This window comes from Eleginops maclovinus, chromosome 9 (genome assembly GCF_036324505.1).
Source record: "Eleginops maclovinus isolate JMC-PN-2008 ecotype Puerto Natales chromosome 9, JC_Emac_rtc_rv5, whole genome shotgun sequence".
Classification (NCBI taxonomy): domain Eukaryota; kingdom Metazoa; phylum Chordata; class Actinopteri; order Perciformes; family Eleginopidae; genus Eleginops; species Eleginops maclovinus.
The window spans coordinates 14,191,187-14,215,443 of NC_086357.1; the positions used below are offsets into that span (position 1 = coordinate 14,191,187).

The following is a 24,257-nucleotide window of genomic DNA, read 5'->3' on the forward strand; positions in this document are numbered from 1 at the left end:
ACCACATTCTTTTTTTTTGCGTGAATAAACAATGCACCATGTTTAATCAATTTAATATTTCCTTTTAAAAGGATGTACATGGAGGAAAAATGGATTCATATTCTATAGTATTTAACAACATACAGTACATGTCATGTTATAATTAGCATGTGACGAAGAAATAAACAATTACCGGTACTGTCCCTCATATTAACTTGGATAAAACAGGCCCACTTCTCAGTGTGAACCTTCATTTTAAGCACAGGTAGATACAGAGAAATTGCCTAAAGAATAACTTCTGAAACTATGTGCAACAGAAATCACTACAATCTAGTTTTACTATGTTCATTCCTGAACCAAAAATGTTTTGGGGGGCACAATCTGAGAAAGTAACATTTCTATAAGTGTTTGAAACCCATAAATGCCACCAAAATAGGTTTTATTATAAGGCTCAAATTGTTAAGAGCTTAGGAACATTTTTTTCAGTGGCCCTTTAAATGTTACAGTATTTGATTTAAGTTTAGGATCTGCATGGTGAACTACATTTGGAGTTTTTGATGCATTACTGGCCACTTTAAAAAGTCAGGAAGTGTAAATTAAACTGAAATTAACCATGAAGCCAAACTTGGCACCCACCTATAACAATTCTGCATCTTGGTATTATTAAAAACAAAATCAAATTTACTTCTAAAACATTTAAAGCACAATTGTTAAAATGATAACGACAACAACAGTGAACCGATAGCACCAATCCAAACCAAAGCACCACATAAAAAAAGGAAAGGAACCGCATGGCAGCAAATCCCCATAAAGACAAACTGTTGATTCTTTACAATGAAATGATGAGACATGTGGTGTAAGAACTGCTTTCAGAGCACAGTGGATGTCACAGTGATGACTGATCTCTGACACAGCCTTTCTGAATGTTTTTAAGGATAAACAAACAGCTGAAACTGCATCTTTTTCAATAAAAAAACTTCAATGAAATTTGCGCTGCAAAGATTTGAGTCAGGTGATTTGTTTCCTTTACAACAGCAAGAAGCAGTGACTTTTAGGATGAAATAGTCACAAAACTATCTTTAGAAGGACAAAGCTGACATTTTTCCTTTCAATATTTTAGCATCCAGCTCATACAGTGCGTGTAATGCGATAAAGCAGTTATAACTGATTTTCTTTTTACCAATACAAATCCCAATATATGAAATGAGGATGTGAATAGGCTCTTTACAAAACCCCCATTCACATGGGCATGTGGGCAAAAATAAATCCAACTTAATGATAATCTTGTTCAGTTTAAGAATGATGTGTTAATGTTTGCTAACATGTTCAATGTATTAACAAAAAAAGTAATATGTCAGTGTTGCTTATGCTGCCTCCATGTGGCCAAACAGAATCAGCTATTACCCTAATTAAAACTGGCTCTAGTTTTTTTTTCTAAATGAGGCAGGAATCTTTCCATAGTAACTTAAATGATGGTCTTAGCCTGTCGTTAATTTATCATATCTGTGCCACAATGAAATCTGATATTTTATGTGTGTGCTAATCCATCCTCAAATTAGCACTCCTACTATCAAATGCAGTTTGAAAGAAAGTACGGTCAGAGGTCTCCACTCGTCCTCCCTCTGGACCTGTTCCTGCTGGCAGAGCTGACTCAACTGTGTCTCACTGTGCTCTGAATTTACACTCACAATAAAAGTTACTGCACATGCTCCCACAGTCGGCAGCCACAAAATAACATCCTATAATCTGAAAATGTCCTGTCTTGCATCACAAAATACTAAAGGCAGAGTTTCTGTTTGTCCTGTGCAGCTCTGTTTTACTGTAAAGGTTAAAACATGTTGGTTTTTTTGAGCAAATGACACAAAATGGCAAGACCACGGCAGGTTTACTGCAGTGACACATTGATAGCTTTCACAAATATATCAAGACAAAACAAACAAAACACTCAAATCCTCTGACTGCTGACACTGTGCAAATCAAACTCTGCTCATACTTCAGCTAAATAACAGCCAGGACTTCATGAGTACGTTGATCTGGAGTTAAGCGATGGCATTAAAACAATGTGTTCAGGTAACAACTATTAGATAACATAGAAACAGATCTTTCATTTAATAGCACAAGATATTCTTTTTCATGAGGGAAAATATCAGGATAAATCATATTCTTGAAGTGGATTTTTTAAAAACTCATAACAAAGAAAATATCACCTGTTACGATACAGGTTTAAGATAGTACGGTGACCAGGCCTGCGGCCAAATAAAAATATAGTAGCACCAAAATTTTACAACAGAGGGATCATTAGAAAGACAGACGACGGAGGGAAGATACTCTCTCACTCTGTCTGCAGGTTTCAGCAGCCCTCCCTCCAGTGGAATGTAAAACTCAGCCAAGGCTGTTTAGGCCCAGCTCAGCTCGGAGAGGTTTGTGCTGGATTCTGGCTGAAAAAAAAAAGTCCCTCTTTAACAGTACCAGGACTAGATGTTTGCTCGACAGCGTCCCAGTTGTGAGGGCTGCTGTAAAAGGCTCAGTGGGAAGGATTCAAGCTTACTGTGAGATTGTACAGGGCCCAGAGAATGGATGCTGTGTCCAGGTCAGTGTCCTTGGCAGGTCTTGCAGCACATTTGTCTGAAATATGGCCGGCTGCAGAACTTGAACCTGAGCACCAGGGGGCAGTAGGCCACAGTGTTCACATCTTTACACTCTGCAGGGAAGACATAAAATAAGCTGTTTGTAATTAATGCATGAACATTTTATTTTATTAGTAAGAATTCAATGTAAATACCAAGAATGTTCCCACTTATGTCCACATTTATTGTTCAAACTAATACTTGTGTTTGATGGAATCTGGCTCCATATGATAAAAAACGTTTTTTGACTCTTAGCAGTTTATCTTTCTATAATTTTTTTTTCTATGACACATGAAGCGGAGCCATGATTTGACCTCTGACCTTCAGGGTTGTCTGCGCTGATGGCAAGATTGAGGTCACATTTGCTCTTGCACTGCTGCATGGCTGCTGGCCGCTGATGTTCCAGACACTCATTGGACGGCTGGCCGGTGGGAGTCAGACACTGCACCGAACGCATCTCCTGACCCAGCCCACACCTGGAAGAACACTAACACATTGGGGATCCTATGTAAGTAAAAGATACTACAAAATACTGAATACTACAAAGACTAAACCAAAAGCCTGTCTTACTTCTCCCCAGGGACCCGTCAACCACTGAGGGGGAGGGCAGCGCTGCAGGTTACAGCGCACCCTGGAGGTTGGTCGGCCATGTTTGGGGCACTTGGACTCTGACAGGTTGTCTCCGCTCTCCCCACTCTTACACAACACCACACGGTGCCTGTAGCCAGGACCACAGCTGGGCGTACACTGCAAAGACGGGATGATGAAGAAAGAGGGATAGGAAAACAGAATGGAGTTGATGGGAGGGTGCAACTGCAGGTCATTGCAATCAAAAAACATGCTAAAGAAACTTTTGTAATCCACTCAGAAGAGGGCAGCTGCTCTATTGGAAACAAAGTCAAGAGCCTGATCAGTTCCTGGAAGTTAGCCGGACAAATTCCTTTTCTGTGTGTGTCACTGCTACATTTCACGAACTCCAGATAAAAGTGGAAAAATATATTTTACAGTTCTGCAAGAGCATAAAAGACACTTATGAACTTCTACAGACTCTTGACTAAGGGTCAACATTACAAACAGGTCAGGGATTCCCCACATCACAAATGTAAATGTTACAACTGTAACAAATTGTTCACCGTGATGTTTTTGTCTACTCTGTGATTCTGTTGCATATTGCATGGTTATACTCTCCTGCGCTGATGTCTGGATTTCTAATGTTTCAACTGGACAAACTTCATATAAGATGAATTCTGCTGGATTCTGGTTGAAATTCTACTGGTAATGAATGTAAGACTGAAGCCCTGTTACCTCTGACCAGTCCAGGGCCAGCCACTCGGGGGGGCAGCTGTGGTTGCTGCAGGGCTCAGTGAGAGGAGGCCGTGGCATCGCACAGGCGGAGTCGTCCAGGACCTTCTCCTCCGTCACAGAGAGCCGCCTTTTACAGAACACCTCCCGAGTCCGCAGGCCGCCATTACAGCTGCGACTGCACTCCGACCATACTCCTGTCCACCAGCTAGCAGCAGAGAGGGGTCTTTTTGTTTTTACATTCCTTATTGCAGTGCACAATATAGTGAAGACAAGATACTAAAAAAAAACCCAGGATGAAATACGATTTTCCCAGCAACACAGTAAGTGAACATAGATAGCATCACAATTAGAATACACAAGTAAGTGTTTATGAACAGTTAACAGTTAAAAAAGACAAAGGAAATCTGAAATAAAATGACTCAAAGGGGGTTGTAGAATTAACCCTGAACAATCACTTTACTGATGTACAGAATAAAAACTGAGAGGAAAACAATCCAAAGAACAAACATTCAAATACTTTTATCTGGTTAAACAAAAATGTACGAACAAATGTACAAAATCATGAGAAATACGTTTTTCTATAACGCATGAAGAAAATCTTTTCAACACGAGACTACTCACGATGGAGAGCACGGCTCAGTGTTGCAGGATCTTTTCCTTTCTTTAAGTTTGTTCTTCTTGTCACAGAAGTGATTGTAGGCGACTGAATTATCTGCCTGCTTCCTACACACCACCTGCTGTGTCTGCACACCTGCGACAACATGAGACACACAGGCATTATAAAAGTGAACGCATACATTAACATCTCCATGTTAGTTGTGTTGGACCCTGCCTCGTTGCTGAGATTAGTTATGCGGGAAATAGCTTCAGTATGTTGAAGAAAGTGAGAAACAAAATCTACTCTACTAGCATTTTTTTAAATCTATTACTTCCTCTCAGTGTATTGCCATAGACAGTGTGTTGATGTAAAACTGTCATTCATAACAAAGTGAAACAATTTTACAGGCTGATTGAAGGTCCTTTGGGACTCAATTTACTTCTCAGAGGTGAGAATTAGCTCTTAAACTAAAAAAGATCAGTGAGGAAAAGGGAGATTGGCTGTGTGTGATATCTCCAACCTCAGAGTCAGTGATCTACCCAAATGATTCAACATGGACTGTACGTTTTGCCCTTTTTGTCCTTAACCTTTATGTGTCATTGAACATTTATGACTGGGTTCAATCCTGGGTGTGTGTGTGTATGTGTGTTACCTCCAGCGCAGAGAGCTGAGCAGCGTGACCAGGAGGTGTAGTGCCAGGCAAAGCCCATCAGAGGTTCCCTGTTAATAGGGGGGTTGAAGCGATAGTGGATCCCCGGGTTCTCCTCCCGCACCAGCACCTAAACATGCAAACATAAATACATGATGGTAAAACTTTTTGAGGATCCTATTTTTTTTTAACACCTGTGGAAAATAAATCTAAATCTAAATACGCTTAGAATTTCAGATCCTTTCTTACCATGACAATCAGGGTCATGTTTGTTGGCCCCAGAGCTTCAAGAGTCTCTGGTCCGTCAGTGGGTCGCCTATAGTGGAAGATGGTACCGGCGACATCAAACCTGCGCGGCGTGTCAATGGTCAGCTTCCCATTGATAAAGTACTGGTCCCCTTTACTCTTTAGCACTTGGAACCAGAGGAGAGGGACAATACGTTGGAGGATAAAACAGTAGAAGGTAGAAATAAATGGTAAGATGGCAAATTTCCCAAAATCAACAATTTCCATTTGGATAAATAAAGTACTTTATATTTATATTCTTTGATTAGCATATTAACAGCTTTGTAGTGTTTCATCATAGATATTATGTATGTTTCTCCAACCAACCACATGTACAGGCAATAAGCTTGAATATAATCTTACCAAGGTAGTTGAGGGAGATGTTGAGCTCTTGTATGTTGATGAACACTGAGCCTTTAGGAATTCTGACTACTTCTTCATAACCTGAGACACACAAAGTCAAAAAGCTGCAGAAGGGGATAACAATGCATAAGCAGTTTTAAGCTCTGCAGGACGCCAATGGACTAAGCAGAGGCTTCAGATTCCAGCAGCATTCCTGGGCAGCCGGCCTCAGCTCGGCTCTTTGCTAGAGAACTAGAACCAAGCCAAGAGCCCGCTTCTCCCCTAGTGTTCATATTCATCTCGTTCTTTCATCTGGTTTGGTCTCTCGTCCTTTTTCTTTTTACGCACATCTCACCTCTGCAGAGAAAACCAGCCCTTTACAGTGAGTGCGCTGTAAATACCTTCAGCCACAGTAAAAGAATAAAAACGGATGAAGGAATTAAATGATTCCTTTCAAAGCTTTGACCACAAAAGGAGAGGTTTGGCTTGTGACCTCCCTATGGAGCTCTGCGAGGTCAGACTGACCCTGCTTTGGGTTCCTGGATGGAGGCGAGAAAGATTAGAGCAACAGCTTTGGAGATTTTTGGCCACAAAGACTGGGAGAACAAAAGTGTGAGAAAGGTTTGTTCGGTTAAGAATTGGGAACCTGTGTGGTACAGCCTACCAGAGCCACAGGCCGGACAGATGGAAATAGTTTTTAAGAGACATTATAGAGCACAGAGAATAGACTAAATATTGCATTAAATATCAAATAAGGTCAACTTTCCTTAATCCGGGATGTAAGGAGCTTTATTAGTTATGTCCTTTCCCCTTCTTTTTACAGTGTAAGTTCGTTGGCTTGATCCCAGACCACATTTAAATGCCTTGAGCAGAGAAGAGAAGCGCTGGCTAAAGGCTTTAGGAGTTCAGAGTAATCAAAAGCTTGTTATAGACATGACCAAGTGATTCATAAATCATTCTGTATCCAGAATAAACCTCCGGAGATGTTTGAGTGGCTCTGGAGTTTGAGTTTGCTTCGAGATGAGAACAGGCTGTATGGAAGTCAACCGAGTTCTGACTTTAAGGACTTCTGACAGGTTAGTAAAATGGAAACTTAAGTGACCTCCGTTTACTTATGTTTGAATTGGCAAGAATGTAAATGACATGACCAAACCTAAAGACACTACTATCTTTGCACCTTTGACCCCGACTTCAACATCACCTTTGGGATGAATGAAAGCCTGGCCTCATTGCCTAACACCAGTATTGACTTCACTGCATGAAGATGCATATTGTGCTTTCTTGTGGAAAAAACGTCTATAGTTTGGGCTATTGCTTTAAGTTTGCACTGGTGGCAACAACTGCAATGCATGCTGGGAAAACAGCTCATTAAAGGAGCACTACACTGTTTTAGGACATGAGTGTAATTGTCATGAGGACTACAAGTAAACCTGTAAACCCCCCTTTAATAAAAACACTGACCATAAATACTATCCCCAGATCACAAAACACTTGACTCAACAGCGTACTCTTTGACTTCAGCTATCCTAATGGATTATTTTTAGGGTAACAGTAATGTCAGATATTTGGCAGATAGTTGCGACCTCAGCTGGAGTTGACCGGCTGGCCTGGCCACTGCGGTTAAGAGCACAGCTGCCTGCTCAGGGTGAGTCCCTTCCGAGGAATCCTGGAAGGGGGTGAGTTGACAGTTGGGTGAGAAACTCTGAAGCCGGTGTTGCAGGGAGAAATGAAACCCAGAATAGATCCCAAAGCAGCTGGACCTCAAGCCACACTGGTCCGACCTCAGCTAAATCTGTCTGCCATGTGTTCCTGGGTAGCTGGTGGATAAATATATGAATGCATATACAGCATATGGTATTGTATATGCATATATTTCTGTGTGCCTTATGGGCTAAAAGTGTTTAACCCATGCTGGCCTTTTCTTAATCTTAACCCTGATTGACCTTACAGCTGTTTTTGCCACTTAAGCAACGTGGCTCTTTAGTGATTTATATTTTTGACGGACATCTTTTTGTAAGACTTGGTAGCTTCATTTTAGACGAGGAAACCTAAAAGGGTTCATTCAGGGTCCTATATCTTTGTCTTTGTATAAGATTACCCTTGGTCATGTCATAGGTAGACGTATTACATTGTTTGTATCCAGAGGATATACAATTAGATCTTCCTGTTAACCCTATTCTATGTCCATTTTTACAGACAGTGAGAAAGTTGAACTTACAAGGCCTTCCAATAAGACTATAGAGCAATTTATAGGGGTTGTGATAATGCAACATAATAATAAGAAATGTCATGAAAAAACTAATGTAGACACAATGATGGATAAGACTAGCGACTGTTTCTATCTGTAATGCCAGCTTTAAATCTGGGCTGCTTCAACTGTAAATGGTTGGATATACAAATCATTTATCTCATAGCAGAGCAGGTGCTGGAATAAATGCTTCTGCTGTCGGCTTAATCTAACAAATAGCTGTAACAGTATGTTGTTGTGGACAGAGGTTGCATGTGAGCAGAGAATTATGTGATACACTTTGAATATCTGAGGTATCCTAACTCACATTGCAAGGCAGCTTTCCAAGATGCATTTACTGTCCAGACTATCCAAATCCAAATGTTGATTGAGTACAAACCAAATAGGTTGCATAACCTCTCACTGTAAATGCATCCTGTTAATTTAATCTGAATCTCAGGAGAGCAGAGATATTTCAATGTTTATTAAAACTTTCTTTTGCCATGAAATCATCTTTCTGTATGTGCAAAAACCTCTGGGGCCACAGCTCTGCATTTAAAAAATGTACAAGTAGCCTAGTGCTTGAGTGTTTGAGTTCTGTACCTCCTTCGGGCAGCGAGTCGTTGAAGAGTCCCTCCACAGAGACACAGCTGCTTCCATCACCCCCACAGATCCGGCAGCGATCATCACGCACGTCCGAGCCGAGGACTCTATCACAGCCTACGTGCTGCAAGAAGGGAGAAACAAGTGTGCTAAAGGGTCAGTCAGGGTCACGGGGCACAGTCAGTAAGTCGAGAGGTGTCGGGGGCCAGGCTGAGGGATTACCTCTAATGTCTTCAAGACCACTTTTCCAAAACACAGAATTATCAGATGGTAAGACCAGATGTGTTTTTTGATCCTGTGCAGACATAATGCTCTGAGGTTGCTAAACTCATAGCTGTCGACATAAATAAGTTTCATGATGAGTGAAGCAGGTGGTTTCACTCAAACTCTTTAACAGGGAACCAAACCTAAACAAAAGGGTAGACAATGAATGGCAACAGCTCTCACACTCATATATTCATATGGCAGTTGTTTATTGTAGGGAGGGATAATGAGAACGACGTTTATTATTACTTTTACACTGAATATATCACATTTCAAAAGTAAAGCCAGAGTTGCAACTGAGATTCAACTCACAGTTATCGGCTTTTTAATGTCGGTAGTAAGATGTCTCTAAACGAACAGGTTCAGACAATTACAAGTCTTACATATGGCTTTGTGCGATGCTGAAATATCTGCTTTAAAAAAATGAACTTTGACGACACAATTAATGAACAAAAAGTGTAGGAAGGTTTTGGTTTGTATTCATTAAACTAAAGTCACTTCAGACTCAAAGTTAATGTATGTTTAGCTTTGCACTTGGTTTGGCATTGACTGCATATCAGAACCATCTTTTTATTTCATATAAATGTTACATACATATGTTTTTTTAATGGGTTTTGTTTTACAAAATAATGAGCATGGTTACTCATTTATGTTTATTTGCATTGTCCCTTTAATCAAAATAACCATAAAAGCGAATCCCACCTCTAAACTAAGGAGCTCTACTTCACACGTCTGTAGAAGCTTAATAACAACAGGTGCAGTCCAGGAGCTAACTGAAAACTGTGCCACATGTTAACAGAAAGCCATTATCATAGTAAATCTGGCCCTGTATATTTTGTCCAAGCGATCTGGGATAAAGGTGCTCTCACTGATGTGCCTTTTGTCTGCAGCAGAATATTTTCCATCTGTTCTCAGGTCCTTTTCCTATATCCAGCACTTCACTCTGTTTCTCCCCTCTGTATTATTGTCAGACCGCAATCATAAAACTGAAACCAACTTGAGGCTTAAACCAAGAGACATATATTTCTCCTAAGTGTTTTTTAGGTTTAATTTGAATTTTAAATATAAAATATGTGACAGGTTACATGATGGAGAAGAATAATGGGAAGGAAGAAGCTCTGAGTGCAATGCAGAGAAAAATGGAGAAAACAAAAGGAGGGATGGGATGAAGAGAGTCTGAAAGGGGAAGAGAAAAAGAGAACGATAATGAAACTGCAGTGGATAAAGCTTGCCTGCAGTGCAGACCGACAAATAGCTGAGCAGCAGGGTCACTGAGTTCTTTCAGATCAGAAGAGAGCAAAGCATGGGGGAAATCAGAGAAGTGCTGCAGGAGGAGAGAACAGAGGAGATGTTGATAAACAAAACTCTCTTTTTGGATTGCGTTCAGCCTCCCTTACATAACCTTAGAGACCCTTCAAATAAGCAAGATCATGGGGGGTGGGAGCCATGACAAGGGCAGATGAAAATGATTTAGTTTGGCACTCAGCAGCAACCCACAAGACAACAAGCTGAAAATCATGATTTTTTTCTTTCTTCTGTCCTCACATTTTTTACTTTCCATCGAACATTTTTACTTACTTTCTGGAAAATGCTACATCCAAAATAAACAACAAGTGGATCAATTTAGCTGCACGTCATTACCATTCATTTGGTCTACAGCCCTTAACAAATGGACAATGTGGTTGCCAAAACGGGTTACAGGAACCTTTTGGAGCTCCAGGTGGTCTTCACTTTGAGATGAGCATCTAGATGTTTTGTTTTCATTAACAGCCGAGATTAAGAGAGCTCATAGTTGTATGGGAATGTAGATCACTGCCAAAGTTAAAACAATTTCTCAGTTAAGCAGCTGATTGTGATGATCGTCAGCAGTCAGTGTGTAAACTACACAGTGGCGGCATTCCAGGGTTTGGAGAGAGAGTATAAACAACATTATCTCATTCGTGAGTTGATCCTCTATTCTGCTGCTCCAACTTCAACTCTCTGCTAACATGCAGATGTCTAATGGCTCTAATTTATTTCAATTAAATGCTAACATGAATGCTTACAAAAACACACAAGGAAAAGCCTTATCTCACCTTACACTCTCCATTTACACACACATCCAAAGAGTCGTCTCGACAAGGCGTGCCGTCCACCACGGCTGGAGCACGCTCCGTGTAGAAGTTGTATCCTTCTGCCAGGCAGTTGAGGGAACAGGGCTTCACCCCGCCTAAACACAAAAGCATATACACAAGGCACACCACACAGTGTCAGTAATCCAGATGTTTAGCACACAAACACTGACATTAACCCATTCTATTTAAGCTGCAAGCACAGGCCAAGATGTGACTACAATAAACATGTAGTGTATTATTTCTTCACAAATCCAAACACAATAATCATGCACGCGGTCACAGGGTAAACTAAAAAAATATATGGCTAAAATTTCAGAATTTGAATGGAGGCTGATAAAAAAGTTACGAAGGCAGCACTCAATTATCCAGCAAGGCCAACTTCCAAGCTGTACAATCTGCGGTGTGTTGGGGTTTAATTATTTTGTTATGCCTTGTTGAACATTTAAATATTTATGCTTTAAATATTAATGCAACAATAGAAACATGGTAGTAAAATCTATTCAGAACATCATCTGTGATACATTAATGAGGCATATGGATGTAAATATTATCATATGGTGTGACTGGTTGCATGTCTTTCGCACATGTTCTCCTGAATGCAGCACATCCTTATGAGAGATGCAGACAGAAAAGGCAGGTTCTGACTAACAGAGAACAAGCAGCTGAATGTGAATCTATAAATCATTTTGTAACCCACCACTATATTTAGGTAATGTTTATTATTGTCTAACATGATACATAATAATGAGAAGCACATTATAATTAGACAACTTGTGTTTTCAAACCATAGAAAATGATATGTACTTTTTCAAATTTCCATTTCCAAACAGTTGAAAGACTTTTAAAATGTTCCATAATAGAAGACAAATGACTGTATTTGTGTTTTTAGATTTCTAGTGATTTGTAAATGTTTTGTGACAAAGGAAATCCACGAGTGATTTGCACTATACCATATTTTCTCACACACACGCCCCCACTAACACACTGAGGTCTTGTCTGGTCATGTTGTTTATATCCTTCATTTAGCCGTGCAGCTCTCCAACAGCTCCACTATTTGAGTGGCTGTTGACATCAATCTGGGCTATGTTTGTTTGTGTTGGCAGCGCTGTAGCAGGTACATTATGTACTGGAATGGAGAAAAAGGGAGAGAGAGCATGTACTAGGATGACCTGTAGACGATTAAGTGGTCAGACCATGGAAACTACAATTCCCATGGTGCCTAGCTTTGGCAGGGCAATCGCGGCTCACGGCAGGGTGTGTTTTATGGAGTGTGAAGGTTGAATGTAAAAGCGGTTGGACTAAGAACAGCAATGTGCAACAGCTTGTTTGTTAAAAAAAACCCAGCTTAAACAACAGACCTTTTTTAATGAACTGTCTTTGGCTGCGTGAGCGGAGAGAGAAAGGCTGCCTCTGTTCTCAATGTCAGCAGAGAGAGAGAGATTGCATAACGTTGAACTAAATAAAGTGAGAGAAAGAGAGACCAGAGCAGTAAGGACAAAGCAAAAAAAGCAAAGGAAAGGAAGCTGTCTTCGTGGAGTGAGAGGGTAAAAGTGAAAGGAGGTAAGCTGAAATGAGAATGTGACAAGAGTGAGAGGGCTGCAGAGGACAGCAGAGGGGCTGGGCGGTTTGATATGGCCTTAACGCAGGGCAGAGACTATGGCACCGTTCCTATTTTAACAGCTGCAAGGGATTTCCATTGTAAAATCAGCTGACTTGATGAAAGGAGCACTTGTTGCCTGAAGTTGGATTTGGCTGGCCGGCCATCTCTGTAAGCCATTATGTTATTGGAGGGATAGATTAAAGGCAGTTATGTCGTTCAAGATATTTCTCTTTCGCACAGTGCTCATCAGGAGCGAGGAATTCTCGCAAAGCATTTTGGGAATGCATGGCGATCTGCAGCCAGCATCTGCCGTCCAGACAAGAAGCAGTCTGCAGCTTTAATTCACTTTCACCTCTCTCTCCAAGAGCACCCATGCACACACCGCACACACACACACAAGCTACGCCCTCCAACTCGTGTGCTGATCGTCTCACGTCAACTTTTTCTTTCGGCCGAAATCTTTCTCTTTTATCTGATTGGGAACCTACTACTCAAACTACTATAGATGTACTCTTTAACTCGTATATTTTACGGTGGATGTCCATCCCCCAAAATGTGCTTAAAGACACTAAAACATTCGATAGAGCAAAGGGGGATGTTAAGGGCAATGAGGTACAGACACACATTTATTTACTCACCCCCTCTGTATGGCTTCCAGGTGTAAAACTTTCCCCGGAAAGGAACACTGTCAAAATCTGCACACTGCATAACCCGGAAATCCCGAGAGCCTGCAGGGCACTCCTGTAACACACACACACATTTATATACACGCAAAGCCATGTGTATATCCAAACACATTCAAGCAGCAGAGTCCCATGCAAAATACCACACACAAACAAATTAAATAACTTATATTCACGTTTTAGATTATGGTATGTTGACCATGACGGCGATGAAGAGCAGCAATACTCACATCAATATTGCAGGACCTGAAGCGCTTTCTCTCCCCCAGACAATACTTTCCACCGATAGTTGGCCTACAACCAAACACAAAGTCAGTGACATCTGAATACAATTTTAAAATATCTAACCTCCATCACATCCCCACACAACACTGGCTCCTGATCCCTGCATTGTCTGCCTGCATCAGTGTGTTTTCAATCTCACTGTCTGTACCTTTTATTGCTTTATTGTCTATTACAGACTGGCACGACAACACCTTTACATAAAAACACATTTTAAAGAAATCTCAGGCCAGCCGCTGACGAATAGTTACCTCAGCTCAACTTTCAGTAAATTGAAACAGAATGTAGCCAAAACAAATGTGCAAATGATTCTCAAAAATGATAAGAAAGAAAACTGTTGGCCTCAGATTTGGGTCAGTTTATTCTCAGTTTAATCAATTCAAGATGTGGGATCTGGTGACTGCAATTCAAAAGCAAGTCTGCCAGTGGTTTGGTGATGACTCATCTGAATTGTTTTATACACAATAAAAAAAGTGGCACTGTTGCCTGTAAATAAATGTGAGCTGTGGTGCTTTGTGCGGTGATTTTGCATGTTTATACTAATAAGGGGATTCTTTTTTTAGGGAAGTTGTCAAGTTTCCTCTGGCAGGTATTTGATGTTTCTTTCATTTGCAAGGTAGCATGAGACCGTAATGTCAGATATTTTTCTTTATCGTAAGTGAAGACATGTACTAACCAAGATCCCTCAAGACTTTTAATTATACATATCAAGAAAAGGTTTTAATTGTATTTCACAACAACAGGAACTAAACAGAGTTTGGAATGTGGATCAGTACCTTCAAGTTGATACTTGAACCATTTAATATCGGCAACAGATAATGATCCGCTATATACTGAAGTTCGTCTCAAACCCCAAAAGAAAAGAATTTCAGAGGGGTCACAGTTGAGAGTCATACCTGGGGCTGTCACAGTGTCTGATGGATGAGGAGACTCCTCCACCACACGTCCTGCTGCACTCCTCCCAGGGTGACCACAGACCCCAACCCCCATCCACTCCCTCCGGACGAGTCCCGTACAACACACACACCCTTTTGTAGCACCACTGCAATTCAAAAACACCATTTTTTATACATCAGTTCAGATACATAGACTTCAAATGTCAACAATGAATTTAGAAACATTTTCAAGTTTGTTAAGCAAATGTAATACTACACAGGACACATTAAGAACAGTGGTTTTTACTTTGTTAAATTGATTAAATCACGTTTCTATTTTTGGGGTCATCATGCTTTAGATAAAAAACACACCAAGATGAGTCAGCGATACTGTATGTAATTATTGCCATACCAATTATGCTATAATTAAGTAAGTGCTGGATTGAATACCTCTATGTTTTACATTTTACATTCAAGGCTTCTATTGAGGTCTTCAAATTAAGATTTGAATGATTGTAGTCATATAATAAACCCTGGTTTAATAGACATGAAGGAAAAGAGAGAAGCAGCAGAGAAAGTTGTCCTACGTGTATCCTTTCTTGCAGGCTACAGGGCCCTTTCTGCCCTCAAATAAAAATGTAAGACAATTGTTCAGTATTTACCCCTTTCTCTATGGTGTTGGTCTGACAGATGGTTCCCTCTGCGGCAGGGATGCTGCTGGTGATGCAACGGTTGCTCTTGCTCATGCACCACAGTTCACTGCAGACTTCCTGCGTGTGAGTGAAAGGAGAATAAAAACATAAAAGAGAAATAAAACCTATCAGTTAGTGTTTCTTTACAAGCTCATTATAAGGAAACAAGAGCAGACACTCTCATCCTCCTTCTGCTCTCTCTACAGTGATGCCTATAACACATGGGATATGTTTTATTGAGTACATATGCTCTGACCATATAGTATCAATAGTAATGACTCTATAAAGCTGTATACACGCTGTTCCAGATGTCCATTCCCTCTGAATCTGGCACCATAAAACTTGACCAAGCAATAAAGTGGATGCAATTCAGCAAAGGTATTCCAAGATGTTTCACGTTGTCAGAGAGGCCAACTTGAAGAAGAGGGGCGGATGAATAAAAATCAGAAGTGAGGTAAACAACTTTAATTAAGATTAGATCTTTTATTAGATAAGGATTAAGTCAGCCTGGTCCCATTATAAATAACAATAGGAATACATATTTTTATTATCAAACATCAAAGAGCTTTCATCTGGTGTTTGTAATGGTACGATTGGCAAAGGCTCTTGGACAAGTGATGAAAAATAAGAAAGGTGTAAAAACTGAAACAGCAATGGCAGTACTCTTGAATTAAGACTTCAAGATGCATGTTGTATTACTTGGGTGGCTGATCAAAAATAAGAAGTCTGAAAAAATAATCATTATCCCTACAGTATAGGACTCTTATAGAGCGAAGGAAAGAGAAAACTTTAAAACAGAGAGTTTGACAGCTGTTATTTCCGAGGTTAATGCACTAAACTAAGATGGCCTTAGACTTTACACTTGCTTTCATCAGCAGGTAAACATATTGTTCTTCACTGACTTGAGAACAAGAATTAATGAAATATAAGGAACTATACCAGAGCACTTACCGCATATTTACATTGTCGAGATCTGACACCGTACTGGAAGCGGCACTGTTCGTCTGCGTCGTAGGCCTGACCCGGTGCTGTGGTGGGGTACACAAACTCCTGCTTCAGGGGGATGTTGTTCAGACAGGAACCCATACCTGAGCTAAAGCACAGACAACAAGGAGGGGGATTGAAATAGAGAAAAAAAACAAAGTAATAGGCTACAGGTAATTAAATTGAAAGGGATTTGTCCTCTGTCAAGACCAATCTGCGTCTGTGCCTTTCTGACCGTCAAAAATGTTACTCTGACACCCAAGACAGTTGTTATTTCTAAACCTCTGATTACCAAATGATTTGTGATGGTACAGATATATGATAGGCTGACTCACTCCAGGAAGCTGGTGATGTAGTCCCGGCTACAGGCAGACCAGATGAATGGGTTTGTCTTCATGGTGATATGGTCAGCCATCAGCTTGGCGGTCTCCTGGCTGCGGGGCCCGCAGGCATTCCCCATCCCATCATGGTTCATCCCAAACCTAATGCATATAATCATACAATGACAACACTTTGAGGTTGTTTGGTCAGGTAAAAGTTGCTACAGCAGGGACCAAGAGAGTGGAAAAAAGATAACAGTGGATAACCAAGTGTTTATTATAGAAGTCGAGTGCCAGTAAGACCCCTCTGACAAAATGAATAAAATGAACATCAAACAAAAGAAACTATATATGACCTGAAACATAAACCCACTGGAAATATAACTATTTACTTTATGCTCATCAAATACAAATCTGTGACCACATGTTGAAATCATGACTAAAACATAAGCAATCAACCATCCCCATTAACCACAAAGTGCCTCATTTGTATGCATCTCTTATGTCAAATAAAGTAAACAGGCGAAACATAAGTAATATAATAGAACAATGGACAATGCTCTTTAATACATCAATACAAAAACAAAAATGTATCACTGTCTAATGTAATAACAAAATGATCATATATGAAAATGGTTGCAAATCAATTGTTCCAGGATAACTTTTCATTCCATTCCCATATGCAACATATTGCATCAGCATGCAGGATAGAAAGAAAACAGAGCTCTGGGTCCCCAGATCAGGTTTGAACCCCCCTGACCTAAATAATGAAATACTGAAATATGGAAAGTCCTGCCCAAAATGTAGTATTTACTAATAGTTTACCAGCTGTATTAGGTTACTGTGTTAGTGGTCCATTTGGTGTTGTTTAAAACTCACAGTAGCTGTGTTTGAGCCTGAAATATAAATGTTCTGCAAGCATTTCATCCCTCAGTCATTTCTGTCTGGTACACTCTTTTCATGTTGGTACCCTAAACCACAAACAGGCCTGCATTTAATCTGAAGCTGCAATGTGATGTCAAAAGACTTATAGGACAATTAAAAACACATGTTGATTGTGTTGAGGAAAAAGATTGTATATACCAGCACACTACTGTATATGCAGTCATGATGGCTAGCAAGCCTTGTAGTCTTTAGTATCTATTCATTAAGGAGGCAGGACCCCAAACGATCCACCATCTGCATTAATGCTTCTTTGGGCTGTGTGCGATGATAATGCAACGTGACACTCTATTACTCTGAGCAAGTAAGATACTAAAATAAACCATGGGAAGAAAGAGGGATGGAAAAAATAACTTCTCTTACTGTATTCGTGACAGAAATAAAGCACATTGGAAGACAGAATTGCATGTTGCTAAGTGATACAGATCAGCATTATCAGGCAAATGAGTAAAACACAGTTTCCAAACAACACAGGGAATCCAGATTTAAAGAAAAATAACGTGGCATCTCCAGGTGCATCACCAACCCCACATGTAACTAATTGCACATATAAATAGTGTGATGAAAGACAATATACAACTTGGAAATGACTCATGGTGTTGGAGATTACATTAACTCTCTCCAAAGATCTGGGGGAGTAATTTGAGGAGGGAGGGATCCTCTCAGACCAGTATACAAGAAAAAAACAAATGAGACACCTCAAGGATTTGTTCAGGGACGTTTTGTATTTCAGCCTCAGCTGAAAAACAACAACAATAGATCTGGTAGGGATTCAGGGGTGGATTCACGTTTTTAGAAAATTGCTGTTTAAACTGCACAAATAAAACGTGTAATTCACAAAGCACCCATAAAGGATAACATTCATTATGGATTTGTTTGGGGTTTCAAATAAGGAGATAAGTGTGAAAAAGTGTATTGTGCCTGTGTGTGTGTTTCACTCACGTATGTCCTATCTCGTGGGCGATAGTGAAGGCTGTTCCCAGTCCGATGTCCTCATTGATGCTGCAGCTCCTCTCCGGCTCACACATCCCTCCTACAGGAGCCAGACCTGTAACACACACACACACACACACACACACACACACACACACACACACACACACACACACACACACACACACACACACACACACACACACACACACACACACACACACACACACACACACACACACACACACACACACACACACACACACACACACACACACACAAATCAGTACTATACAGTACGTAAGATTATGTGAGCTCTGTAATATCTGTCTTTCGGCCGATTTTGAGTTTCAAGTTATTGAGCCAGTCTATACGTCGGGACAAACCTTTAAATGTTGAGGTCTAAGACTTGGTTTTAGGGTTGCACTTAGAATTCCATTTTAGTTCGGTTTAGTGTATAGGTTGAGGTTAGGCATTCAGTTGTATGGCTTATGGTCAGGCTGAGGGTTGAGGGAAAGCAGTGAGGGTTCTCATAAGAATAGAACAGTGAGTATAATATTTGAAAATTAAAAATGTGTGTGTGTGTGTGTGTGTGTGTGTGTGTGTGTGTGTGTGTGTGTGTGTGTGTGTGTGTGTGTGTGTGTGTGTGTGTGTGTGTGTGTGTATTACCTAGGGTTTCACAGGGCTTGTTCTTTTGGATGCAGATGTCATATCTGTAGACACAAATGGGGAAAGAAAGGCTGTTAAGACCAATAACTATATGACAAACTCACCACTTAATAGATATAATCAAACAGTGTTATGCAATTATGCAGACTCCTACAAAGTATTCAGATATTATTTCTTATTGCTACAGGAAACATAGCAAAGTCCTGCTTTCAAAATCTTACCCAAGTTCAAGTAAAACAGTACTACCATCTAAAGACACTCAAGTAACTTCTTTAAGAGTACTCAATATGCATCATGTTATTGCACTATTGTTGGTGAAGTGATGTGCTCATCACTTATTGAATCTGATAAATGTAAGGTTGATTGTAACTCTTGTTTTCTGCCAAATAAATGTATCATCATTTTTAAAGCAGTGGAGAGAAGGACAATATCCCCCTCTAAGATGGGAGTATAAACTAGCATAACATGGAAAGTACATGGGCCTCAAAATGTTTTACTTAAGACTACTTCAGTAAATATATATTTAATTTCATTCTATCACCGCACATTGACATTGAGATGTAGTAACTTTCCCAGATGGTGACACTCACAGAGACAGACGCTATAGTCAGAAAGTGGACAGCGGTGATAGCAGACAGATATAGATTTAAAAGAACAAAAGCAGGAAACCATGGACGGTCACTGTGGTGTCATCTGTCTGGACAGTTTCCATCCTCTGCTTGATAAATCCTCCCATAAAACCCAAGTGTTCTCACAAAGCCACCACCAAAACCACAAAACAATAATCAATCTGACCCCTTATATAGGTTTATAGCACATTCTATGAGGAAGAATAGAAATGTATTTGAGTGGCAGCTCTGACCGGCCCTGTGTCACTCAGATGACCCTGTCCAAACCATGGTTGTGTTGTTAGCGGTTGCACATTCTTCAGTCAATAGCACATTGTTGAGCTGCTTAATATGCGTCTACCACTGTTGTCTGTTTCCTCCAGTATTAGTAACGGAAAGGGCAGTTAAAGAAATAACGGAAGATCACGGGAATGAAGCCCTGTAAGATTCACTGCAGTTTGTATTTGATTTCTGCCCACTTTCTTATCCTGTCCATTTTCTGTGGGCTGTTTCTTCAAAACATAAATCTATCACTTGCTCTCTTTTCATATCTCTCTTTTACATTTTCTTTCCAGATGCTGAGTTGGGCAGAGCCGCCACTGCTATCGTCACCTCAAACAGGACAAGATACAGCCTAACCCTCTGGACTTGGCTTGATGAAAACCTATGAGGATAAGGGCTGGGAATGTAGGAATTCAGCTAAGAGGAAATGCTGCTTTAACCCTTTTTTGCCCTGGGAATCGGCCTTAACATATTTTTATTTACAAGTCGCAGTAGGTTATGTAAGCCCAGTTCAGCTTCCTGTCGTGCACCCACATATTGTGAAGTTTTGGGTTGGTCTTACAAACAATGTCTTCATTCAAATTTTCCTTTGTTAAGTCATTTATAAAGAAAGCTCTAAAACAGAGTTAGTGTTTAGTTATAACTGCTTTGACAAAGGTTTCTTACCTGGTGATAAGCACAGCAGTGTCATGGTGAGCAATCCCGTTGTCTGGTATGGCGTTACCGTAGCTGCTCCGGTGCTGGATGTTTTTCTGCCACTTACAGAAGCTGTCTAAAGACTTCCCTGCATGGTGGTTGATCTCTAGTGTTGGCTTGAAGAAAGACAACAGAGGAAATAAATAGTCAAAAGCAAATTAGGAAAATAATATTATCTTGAACGCAAAAAAGGAGAAAACAATTCCAGCAATTTGATATATCTCAACCATCAGATGATAAGCCAAATAATGCTATGATAACCCAGCCTCAGTCTTCCTGTATTGCATTGTTTAACCTTCTACACCAGTTATTCTTACTGTCCTGTGAAAACCATGAATCTCTAAAATTCAAAAAAGTTTTTTTTTTAGGTTTGTTTTGTTGTTTGGCATTAAATTCTTCAGATTATCCAATGGTTTTAAATGGTTTTATTTGAAGAAGTTGGTATTTTCTCAATACATAAAGAACCACATAATTTAAAATCAGAACATTCAACGATACATGGTTTTCATTAGATTGCAACCTCACTGAGCTATGTGTCGTGGTGAGATAAAACCTAAGGATTACAGTTTTAAAGGCTTAAGAAACTTCCTTGGCTTCGCTGCAAGTGAATGCTAAGGCAGGAATACAGTGAAAGATCTCTATAGTATAATGAGAGTGCACAGAGAAGAAAAAGAGAAGGGAGTGCTGTGCTGGCCACAGCTGGAGAGAACCCGTAACCAAGGAATGCATGTGGTGACATAACTAGTAATTGTCTCATCCCACAGTCCCTCATTTCTGGTCCCGATGCTGGCCTGGTTTTATTTTCCAGGGGCAGCTTGCCGTTTTCAGAGCTGGAAACCAGCAGCAGGACTCTTGCCGAGACTACTCTCTATCCTGTCCCGAACTCAACCTCCACAGTCCATGGAGAAAGAATAACAACACTAATATTGCCCACCACAAATGATCCAAACATGAACTTCTTTACTCTGTCAAAATGATGAACACATCCAAGAGGTAAATTATGGTACTAATTTTGAGGCAGTATGAATCATAAATGTTCCCTTATAAGACATTTATGGAGGAAATCTAAAACCACACAGTAATACCTACTATTTAATTCAGTATGATTCAGCTGTCAGATTGCTAGAAGGTCAACATTACAACCGCCGCACCGTCTCACCACATGCGGTTAATGGCCTGCTAATAAGGACATTTAAGAAGTATTCAGAGGGCCCAGTCATCTCCCTGGCTGTGCCAATAAGGTCATGCACTTTATATTAGCTGAACCTTAGCCTTGAGGTCAGGTGTGGATTCAGACTCTGCACTTTTGATAACATCCATTCACTCACTTATGTCATACAACAAGAGACATGCAAGCTAACAAACCCGTGAGGCTCAGCACAGCAATGCTTTGAGCTACATGTTGATGTCAGCATGCTCATAATCATACAATAACCTTGTAAAATGCCAATATTTGCATAGTGTTTCATGTTCACTTTCTTAGTTCATGTGTTAGCATGCACACTTAGCAGGTATTTAGTCGGAAGTCAAATAAAAGTTTTAACTTGAAGGTCTAAATGTAAAAATCACAAATATATTTGCAAAGAATCCTGGGGAAAAGCTAGATATCTATACTAACATTTATGGTAATTTGCCCAAACAGTTTTTGAGACATTTCAGTCTGGACAAAGTGGTGGACCAGGTAACCGACCGCAATCCCACACTGTTCCCACATTGTTAATTTGGATCATGATGTTGTTCTTATGGGACTTTATTTAGAGACTGATGTGTTTTGTATCAGCAGCTGAATCTACCTTCAAGATTTTCCACACCCTGGATGTGCGTCATAGCAACGCTCATAGAGGTCACTGTTCATCAGAGTGAACCAGCAGGATAGTTACAAAGCTGCTCTGTCTGAAAGGTACAGACCCCCCCTCATATCCTTACTTTTCCACCTTACCTCACCAATCTACCTCTTCCTTACAACCTCTCGTCTATTTCATTACAGCCACCATTCACAAGACCCACTTACACACTCAGAGACCTGGGATCTTGGAGGAAAAGATTCTTAAGCCAATAATTTGATTCCACAAGGAGCTCATAGATGATTGTCAGGGAAGAGTTTTTTGCAGTCAGCAAAGGAAAGACAAGCACAGAAAGAGATTCAGAGAGAAGAGGAGAACCTTGCCCAACTTTATTAGAGGAGGTGGCAATGTCTATTTACCTGATCTTCCATCAGCAGGATGAGCCGTGTCACTACAATGTTGACTGCATTCCCCAGGCTAGAATCCTGGAACAGTTTGGCAACCTGACCTCCAGGGAAACAAGAAAAGACCAGTCTTAAAAAGAGTTGATAGACCAGAGGAGCACAGAACATTGGAGCCCAGACAACATGCAGTTGTAGTAAGAGATGCTCAATGACAAGAGAGAACAGAAGAGTGCTTTGAACTCATCCCTGTCTTTTCCTCTACCAAGATCAATTTTACGTTATAACCAAACACTTTTCTAGAAAACAGACTGGTCTGAGAATTTTAAAAAGTCTGTAAAGTCAGTGCACCACAAGTGTAAATAATGATTAAAGAGTTAAAGCACCAACACGAATAAAAACAACTAGAGTTAGAACCACTACTACAGACACTTATCATTAGTGGTGTCTGCTGTAATTTGTCCTGCTTTGTTTCGCACCACTCAGGAGACGCTGTTGGTTTCAGTGATTCTGTAACACTCCGGATGCAACCTGCTTTGTTACAATAGTGGCTGACCAACCCTTCATTACCTACATTCCTAACATGCGTGTGTATGGGTTTAAAGTGATTAACTGTGTGTGTGAGAAGATTTGCAGTGACAAAAAAACGGTTTAGATGATGACATGCAACCTGAGCGTGACTGACAAAATGTGGACTAGGATAAAATAGAAAAGGTTTAAGCATTTGTTTTCCTTTCTGTCTCTAACCATTAATCGTGCAACTACATTAGTCCAAATATGAGCATTTTATTTATAAATAAACAAGTTTCATTTCCAACGGTTAATTGGCCTGAATCTACTTTACTTGGATTTTTAACTGGTTTTAACATGTTTCTTCATGAACACACAATGGCATCACTATAGTATCTCTAAAAAATGATATATTTCCTTTTCACAAAAACGTTGAGTTACACACTAAACTTTTATTGCACACTGTAAACACATGTATTCTTTAATCTGAACTTGACTCCAACCTGCTCTCTGTTTTGTTTAGATCTCAAGTAAACAAACCACAATTACCCGATTGATTCCTTTCGAAAGCTTACAAAACAAAACAACATCTTGTCTTAAAGCTTAAAGATCTGCCATGCATGAGAAATGAATTCATCAGTAATTACTCCAATAACACTGGGAAAGTGGTTTGTCAATACATTGTGAATTTGCATCTCTGGTGTTGTGAAACTTACAATATTCATGACAGCCAGGATGTACTGCTCGATGTCTCTGCGACCATGGTAACCCACCATCATCTTGTCAGCTACTACTAGCGTTTCCACGTAGCGCTCGCGGCTAACTGAACGCTTTAGAGGCAGTTGGCCACGACCGACATGATGGGGAGGCGTCTTTAGAGTTCGCTGCCACCATGACGCACCTTTCATTGGCTTCTCATCTGCGAGAGATCACACAAACACGATTTGATGGCATATAGTAGGAAAACAAATTTCACAAAATCACAGTAGCAATTCAGCCAATT

At 40.2% G+C, this 24,257-nt stretch overlaps 1 protein-coding gene across 4 annotated transcripts in view; it reads right to left on the minus strand.

The window, feature by feature from the left end:
- adamts10 (ADAM metallopeptidase with thrombospondin type 1 motif, 10) overlaps positions 1 to 24,257 on the minus strand; it is a 39,421-nt gene that overhangs the window by 1,680 nt on the left and 13,484 nt on the right. For 2 of the 4 annotated variants that reach the window (XM_063890941.1, XM_063890943.1), the window contains 21 exons: positions 23,971 to 24,173; positions 22,763 to 22,846; positions 20,530 to 20,675; positions 18,974 to 19,017; positions 18,314 to 18,419; positions 16,445 to 16,591; positions 16,077 to 16,218; positions 15,096 to 15,203; positions 14,455 to 14,600; positions 13,507 to 13,570; positions 13,232 to 13,334; positions 10,955 to 11,088; positions 8,616 to 8,739; positions 5,807 to 5,887; positions 5,408 to 5,571; positions 5,162 to 5,288; positions 4,533 to 4,662; positions 3,912 to 4,116; positions 3,177 to 3,353; positions 2,928 to 3,093; positions 38 to 2,680 (listed from right to left, as the gene is read on the minus strand). In XM_063890941.1, coding sequence (XP_063747011.1) covers positions 2,571 to 2,680; positions 2,928 to 3,093; positions 3,177 to 3,353; positions 3,912 to 4,116; positions 4,533 to 4,662; positions 5,162 to 5,288; positions 5,408 to 5,571; positions 5,807 to 5,887; positions 8,616 to 8,739; positions 10,955 to 11,088; positions 13,232 to 13,334; positions 13,507 to 13,570; positions 14,455 to 14,600; positions 15,096 to 15,203; positions 16,077 to 16,218; positions 16,445 to 16,591; positions 18,314 to 18,419; positions 18,974 to 19,017; positions 20,530 to 20,675; positions 22,763 to 22,846; positions 23,971 to 24,173 — 2,711 coding nt within the window. In that variant the 3' untranslated portion in view covers positions 38 to 2,570. Of the gene's footprint in view, positions 1 to 37; positions 2,681 to 2,927; positions 3,094 to 3,176; positions 3,354 to 3,911; positions 4,117 to 4,532; positions 4,663 to 5,161; positions 5,289 to 5,407; positions 5,572 to 5,806; positions 5,888 to 8,615; positions 8,740 to 10,954; positions 11,089 to 13,231; positions 13,335 to 13,506; positions 13,571 to 14,454; positions 14,601 to 15,095; positions 15,204 to 16,076; positions 16,219 to 16,444; positions 16,592 to 18,313; positions 18,420 to 18,973; positions 19,018 to 20,529; positions 20,676 to 22,762; positions 22,847 to 23,970; positions 24,174 to 24,257 lie in introns of those variants that run through there. The other 2 variants (XM_063890942.1, XR_010166410.1) reach the window with 2 other exon arrangements.